Source organism: Solanum stenotomum, chromosome 9 (genome assembly GCF_019186545.1).
Source record: "Solanum stenotomum isolate F172 chromosome 9, ASM1918654v1, whole genome shotgun sequence".
In the NCBI taxonomy this organism is placed as follows: Eukaryota; Viridiplantae; Streptophyta; class Magnoliopsida; order Solanales; family Solanaceae; genus Solanum; species Solanum stenotomum.
This window is the reverse complement of record NC_064290.1, coordinates 52,650,606-52,658,200: the sequence shown is the minus strand read 5'-3', so window position 1 is coordinate 52,658,200 and position 7,595 is coordinate 52,650,606. Positions and strand designations below refer to the sequence as shown.

At 33.5% G+C, this 7,595-nt stretch overlaps 1 protein-coding gene across 1 annotated transcript; it reads right to left on the bottom strand.

Moving 5' to 3' along the window:
• Positions 1-556: 556 nt before the first annotated feature.
• Positions 557-4,836, bottom strand: LOC125876001 (protein SUPPRESSOR OF MAX2 1). The gene is made up of 3 exons (XM_049557096.1): positions 3,383-4,836; positions 2,599-2,896; positions 557-2,507 (listed from the first exon to the last, which is right to left on the bottom strand). Exons 1-3 carry the CDS (start codon positions 4,633-4,635, stop codon positions 906-908), a joined length of 3,153 nt encoding a protein of 1,050 aa, XP_049413053.1. The 5' UTR covers positions 4,636-4,836; the 3' UTR covers positions 557-905.
• Positions 4,837-7,595: the final 2,759 nt, after the last annotated feature.

Here is a 7,595-nt window from a genome sequence, read left to right as displayed (position 1 = left end):
ATAGTATTTAAAGTTTATGAATTTTATATTAATATTTATTTAATCTAATATACATTTTTTGCTTTAGTATTCATAGTACGTATTATAATTTCAAATTTTAAACAATTTTTTTTTAATCATATTTTTTTATGTCTTTTAAATTGTCAATTATTGTAATTTATGAACAATTAAAATTAAAATATGGAATAATAATTAGGTTTGGTATTTGTCAAAGTCTTCTTCATTTTGGTAAATCTTGTATCTTTGAGTAATAACAAATTTGAAATCTACCTACCTTTTAATAGGAGGTATCATTTGATACGTGAACTAAATTATTTCAAGATTATAGTTTTAGATTAATTTATCGCATCTGGTGAAGTGGAAAACAATAATACCAAATACAATGAAATAAGATTCGATATCCCAAAATTAAATTTGAAAACTTAATATTATAATTAGTTGACGATGTAAGTTTAATTTTGAAACATCTCATCTTATCCCGTTTACCAAACTTATTTTTCATTGATTCCTTCTTGAATTGTTGACTTTGTCCAAAAACCTATAGAAGTCTTCAAACTATGAAGATATGTGTAAAAAATACAATAAATATGTATATACTAAAGTTATGATTACATTGGAAAATGGAGAATTTCCCAAGGAGGAATTCCTCCATTTTATTAATCATGGCTTATAATAATATAAGTATCTAGTACAACATTACATTACTATAACAACCAAACTATTAAAAAAAAATTATGTGGAAAAAATAAAGGTTCTCTAATCTATCAACATTCTCACTCTTTTGGTAATAACTTTTTTTTTTTGCTTCTTTACCCCCTCTAATCTTGTTTTGTTTGTCCCAAAGCCACACAATTTTCCCTATATACAAAATGTACCCAAGTGGAATGAGGAAAATATCACTTTCACTACTGTCCATCTGCCACTATTGTGACTTTGCTAGGTAGACATTCTCCATTGTTATGGCTATTGGAGTCTCTATGCAGTAGTTCAAGCTGAAGTCGAACGATAGTGTTTTCGTCGGAAGAGGGTAGCCGGGGCTGGATTTGATCGAAACTCGGACCTAAAACTTTCTCCACCCATTGTTCTAGGCTTGTTCGACCACGCCATAAGCCACCTAGGATCCGGTCTACTATCTCGTCTTCAACTTCGATTGAGACCTTGTCATCAACAACGACCATGGAGAATTTCTTGCTGATTGTTTTCTTGATCTCACGTCGAGCAAACAGGAATTCAATCGGCTTGAATGGGATGGTGTCATCCACGGAGCTGACGAGCTCGTGAGGAACTGATGTAACTGAGAATCGCCTGTTTTCAAGGCTAGGATCTTCTTCGCGCTCAACAGTTAGATCACTTGAATTGTGTGATCCATCAGTTCTATAATCCTCGAACTCTGCTGCTTCGTTCAGATCGAAAGAGAGACCTAGATTCAATTCTTTTCTAGGTCTGTCTTGATCATGCAACCAACTCGCTCTGCGCTTAGCGCTCTTTTCACCAACTGCTAACCTTAACTGCCAATCGGAACTGGCTAGCAAGACCAGTTTCTTTTCTTCCATCAAATACTCATTCATGTAGCTCTCGGGGCTCATTGTAGACCAATTTCCAGTAAGAATGAATATGACATTGCCGAGACTAATCTCACGGCCATGTGAATCCGTAAGCCTACCTCTGTCCATGGCTCGTTTTATGCTCCCACGAACTACCCCATTTGCTTCGTCTATATCCTCGAGCATAATAACTGAAAGTGGATGCCTCCGAACAGCCTCTGCAATACGATCTACGGCTGTTTTACCACGGAAACCTACGTCTGACTCTTCATCATCTCGCCGTGAACCAAGGGAGATCATTATTGGGATATTTCCGCACATTTGCTCTGCAAGAACCGATGCCATCTTTCTCTTGGCATATCTGTCAGGACCCGTGAATAACAGCCATATGTCACCCTTTGGTGCACCACCCCGCTGTTTCCCATTGCCCAATCTGCACCTCGACACAGCAGAAGCAACAGAAGAGGCTGCATCTTGCTGCCACCAAGCTTTCTCCATTAGACCCTTGAGAAGCCTTTTAAACGTATCAGCATCTAGTGCACTAGCAAATTTGTCAAGTAACTTGTTCTGAGGCACGGAAGAAATGCAGCTGAGGAAGTCCTTCGCTTGATCTTCCAGAGTTTTCTCCGGGGCAGTTTCACTTGGTTTTGGCCCGAGAACCAAGTCGGTCCTTACAGGGCTTCCAGGAGGGGTAGCTACCTTTTCCAGAGATTGACTAGCCGTTTGGGTGGTGTTCAGTTGCAGGCTCACTCCCCCCAGGCTTCTACTTGGAACAAGCTTGGGCTGTAAAGGTTGACGCAAAAGCAGGTTCGGATTATATAAGCCTGGCATAGAGAGAACAGGTGGTACTGTTCTTTGAATCCCGACACTGTGCTGGAAATTAGGATGAAGTTGCAAACATGTATCGTTCCACTTCTTTTGAAGTTCTTGAGTCTTTTGCTGCAAAATACTTTGATCCTTGATCTGCAAAGACATCAAAAGACAGAATGATTCATCTGCTCGTACATACGCAGTTTAAGTTGTTCTAGGTTCCCATTAATCAAGTTAAACATACCTGTGACAGAGTCGTTGCTTTACTATCATTCTTTAGCTTGGCACTTTGCAACCATTGAGGCAACTGAGGTCGAGGAGGAAATTCTGATTTAGCTTCAGATGATGAATTCTCAAACTCAGATACAAGTTTCGCCAACTCATGTTCAAACTTCTCCTTGCACTGGGGACAACACGATGTCCTCAATCTCGGATTTAAATTCTCTGGTACACGCCTTGGTAGTGAAGGCACCGGACCAGTAAAGCTCTTCAGCGGATTCAGAGGATCCAAGGAACTTCCAAGAATTCTTTCATTTCCAAGCCTAAAAATTTCATAAAGAGTACCACATCAACAGATAGCACTAAAAAACGTAATTGGAAGAAAATAGGCAGAAAATTTAGCAGAAGCCACAGAACCACACAATATGCTAAAAAACATAGTCGGACAGTGCTTACCATCCGAGCAACCCCAACTTGTCAATCATCAAATGAAGAAAACAAATTTTCCTAACATTCTTGAAAACTGCTGTGTTTTTTTAAATAATATTGACAAGTGTATGAACAAGCATAACAATCCCAGAAATAAGGCAATGCAAGATCCCAGAACATTTAATCCAAGCAATTCTAGAGCAAAAAACAAGTTGTTATCTACACAGAGGAAACCATAACTCCAAGAATAATTCCAGACAAAAGCATCTTATACTAGACTATACACAAACAAAATATTCAAAGATTCAATTTTTATCCAAAATTGTTCATATTCCTAACACAGATCAATTCCAAAAACAGGATTACAGCAATTCAAATACCTTGGAAATATTCCTGGATGAGGAGATCTTGAAGCTATAGGAACAGCTTGAAGATCCCAATCATTTTCCATAGTAGAATGATAAACTTGACATCTCAAATATGTCTCACATGTAGCAGTACCAATCAACCATAACCTATTATTACTATTGCTATTACTATTATCCTCTCGAAATCGCGCTAATAACTTCCCCATTTCAGCCACTGCTGATTTCCCAATCTCCGAAATCATCGGTTGTTGTTGCTGCTCAACAAGCCATTTCAAATCACCTAAATCAAGAATCACACCTCCAGTACCATTACTCATCTTACTCTCGATTACCCCTTCTACTTCTTTAATCTTATTAAGCATCTGGATTTTATCACACGAAAACGAAAACTCCTTATCCATTTGAACAATTTGTAAGTTCTTCAAATGCCCTTCACTTAATTCCCCTTTCTCAATCTTCTTAAAAAGTTCTTTCACTACACTTTCTGGTTCACCTTCACCAACCAAAACTGGGTTCCTTTTCTTGCTTCTCAACAAAATCTCTAACACCCTTTTCACTTCTTCACCTCTTTGTAGATTACCCAATTGCCCTCCTACCCCCACCCCACCTCCACCTCCCTGTAACTTAGGATTCAAATACATATTTCGAGTTATCTGTACTGGTGTCACCGGATTTGTTCCGAGAATCCTAGACCCACCACCCATCGCGGTGAAAGGTGATAAATTGATATTTGTTTGATGATGATGCGAAGACGAGGAAGTTTGCGTTAACGATTGTTCAATCGTGTTCTTCACAGCTGGGCTAGAAAAACTAGCTTCCCTCATCACCCTGCTCACACTTGGGTCATCGAGAATCGAAATTATCAACTGTTCTAATTCAACTTTCACAGCTAAAAGCGGCTGTTGTTGTTGCTCTGGACACCCTCTTCGTTGATGAGCTTGTGCCCTTTTCAAAGCAGCCATTAACGCATTTGAAATTGGGGGTTCTGTACCTTGAAGCATGTTTTGAGCAGTGGGTAATCTTTCTAAAGCAACGCTAAAGCATAGCTCAAGTGCACGACACTGAAGTGGGTGTGATGAATTTGGGTGTGAACGGATACAGGCTTGCCGGAGATACCCTGACGGCGACGACAATAAAGTCGCCGCCACATGTAACGGCGTTGTTTGGCCGTGATTCCGGCGACTTGCTTCAGCTATTGAATGGTTTAATACTGTTGCTGCTTCTGGGGTTAACGTTTGTTGGATTGTACTTAATCCTGCCCTCATAATTGGAATTTTTCTTCAAGAATTGATGATAAATTTGAACAAAAAATTGAAATCAAGAGAGAAATTGTTGCTTTTCTTCACAAAATTTATGAAATTTTTTCTCTGTTTTTCTCTCTCTACAGCTAAGTCTTCTCTCTCTAAACAAAAAGATGATGATGAAGATGATAAAAGCAATGAACACATGCACACCGTCTTCTTCTAAACTTTCTTTTTTTACATACTATTAAATACCCAACTCCTTTTCTTCTCTCCTCTAAGAAAAAAATATATATCTTTCGAGGCAGAGTCAGAATTTTAATTTTATGAATTAACAATAAATTAGGATTTGGATTTTATGTATTTAGGATACAAGGTTTTATGTATTTAGGATGTGTTCAATAGAAAGGAAAATGTTTTCATTTTAAAAGATTTTATGTTTTAGAATTTGAATTTTATGTATTTAAGGTGATTTTAGAATTTGAATTTTATGTATCGAGGGTGTGTTCGATATGAAGGGAAATGTTTTTTTAATTGTTTATGTTTGAGAATTTGAATTTTATGTGTTTAAGGTGATTTAGAAGTTGTATTTTATGTGTTTAGAGTAATTCAAAATTTGAATTTTATGTATTTAGAGTGTGTTTGACGAAGGGAAATGTTTTTTCAATTTTTCATATTTTAGAATTTGAATTTTATGTGTTTAGAATGTGTTTGGTACGAATGAAAATAATTTTTAATTTTTCATGTTCGGTCAGTTGAATATTTTAAAAATATATTTTTCTTTAGGATAGTAAGAAAATATTGAACTTCGTAAACAAGATCTACTAGTGATATTATATATTGATTGTATGCTTCGTACCATTCAATAAGCATCATATTTATCTTCACCCTCATAACCCTCGTCTCCATCATCCACCATCTCTACCTCTTTAGGCTAATAATTTTACTTATCTATTGAACACAAGAAAATACGTGTAAGAAAATACATACACTTATTTTCTACAAAAATGTTTTAGATTTTTCAAAGTTATACATACTTATAGTGAATGTTATATTTTGATTGTAGGTTAATTATTATAATTATCAAACTATTTATAATAATTATTAAAAAGTTATTGGTAATTACCTTTTGAGTAACTTGATGCATAGAAATTAATTTTTTCCCCAAAAAATCTATATCATCACATGTTTCATCTTAAATTCTTAATGACACCTTCTCTTTTTGTTGTTTCAAACAATGACATGTTTTTACATTTTAGATTTTAGTTTATATTTTAAAATTTTAAGTTTAATGACATATTTCTATAATGATAAGAATATCAAAATTTATTTAAAATTAAAATTAAAAAAATCTTTAACTAAATTTTAAAGTCTTTTTTCTTTCTTAAATTTTGTATTTGATTTTTAAAGAAAAACTATTGTAATAATTTAACTATTAATGTAAAACAAATTCATTTATGATAAAATTTATAATATTAAATGTTTGTATGTGACAAATAATTGTTGATTGCAAGAAAACAAGGGAGGCAAATTCTTGGTTAATGAGGCAAAGAAAAGAAGGGTATGGCATTGTTTGTTTTTATTGTAATGTTCCTTTCTTGAGTTAGGGTAGGGGGTTTAAGGGTAGGTTGGTTAAGGGATAGAAATTTTATTAAATGTATTTAAAGGAGTCAACATAATTGATAGTGCACTAGTGTAATTGTTTCATCCTTAATCAAAAATTTCAAGTTTGAGCCTCCTCGTTATGAAGAAAATCTTATTGAGAGTGTCATTTTAAAATAAGTTTTATAATGCGCGATTCAAATTTAATCAGAGCTCTAATATAAACAACAGTCACCAAATAAAAAATTATATCGTTTGATTAAAACCCCTAACCCCAAACTGACTCCACCCTAATTATTGTGTGTGTGGTAGGGGGAGGGGGGGTGGGGGGATTTGAAGGGAATTTATGGAAGAAAGGGAGATAAGTGAAAGTACTTTCAGTTGCAAAGATTTCTGGAAAATGCTCTATGGACAGAGGAAAAAACCAAAATTACTCTACTTTTTGTGTCATCTTTTTCTTTATTATTAGTAGTACAAAGTACTATTTTTTTTTCTAAATTCTTTAATTAAATTAAAATAATGAAAATGGTTTCACCTTTACATTGTATTCTTTATTGTTTTCTTCACTAATAAACAAAACAATCTTATGTCATTGTTATATTATTTTCAAAAGATAATGGGAAAGAGTGTGAGAGAGAAGCAAGAAATAAAATAATACTAACTAAAAGTTGAACCTTTTTGAAGAGTAGGTTGAGAAAAGTGACACTTTGGGTTTAAATTTCAGCGGAGACAAAAATATTATTTTTGCTATCTTACTCTTTATATTTTTTTAATTTTTAAAAATTTAAATTATGCAGACTTTGATTAATAATATAAATCTTCTTATATTAGTGTAAAATGTTATATGTAATACATTTTTTGTACAAATTTTAAATTTAATTTAGTTTATAAAATTAATTTTCGAGAAGCGAAAAGTACTTTAGATAGAAGGCATGTTTTGTATTGTTTTTTAAACTTTAATGGATAGAGTTATTTGATACTTATTTAAGATAATAACAATATATTTATTGTAATGAGATTCGAAAAAGATAAAGTGTACGCAGATCTTATTTTTATCTTGTAAAAATAAAAATAAAAATTATTTCGACCGTCAATTAAAATAACGCACATCAAAATAATTTATATAATGCTTATGTCAAATACAGTAACTGAGTTAGAATTTTAATAAAAAAATTACATAAAAAAAAAATGTCAATATGTAACATATATACATAAAAATAAGATTAATACAAACTTAAAAAGTTGAACCTTTTTAAAGAGTGAGATGAGGAGATTCATGAGTAGCTAAGATTACTTTATTTTTTGTTTTTTATTATTATCTCTAAAAAGTTTTTTATTCTCTCTTTTTAATTCACTATGACTATAGATTGACTGCCTTTTTA

Bases quoted from the DNA above. Each gene is read 5' to 3' on its own strand.
- LOC125876001 (XM_049557096.1), bottom strand. From the start codon at position 4,635: ATGAGGGCAGGATTAAGTACAATCCAACAAACGTTAACCCCAGAAGCA. The intron at 2,897-3,382 runs GTATTTGAATTG...TGAAATTTTTAG, and splicing joins CATCCAGGAATATTTCCAAG to GCTTGGAAATGAAAGAATTC. The intron at 2,508-2,598 runs GTATGTTTAACT...ATGTCTTTGCAG, and splicing joins AAGCAACGACTCTGTCACAG to ATCAAGGATCAAAGTATTTT.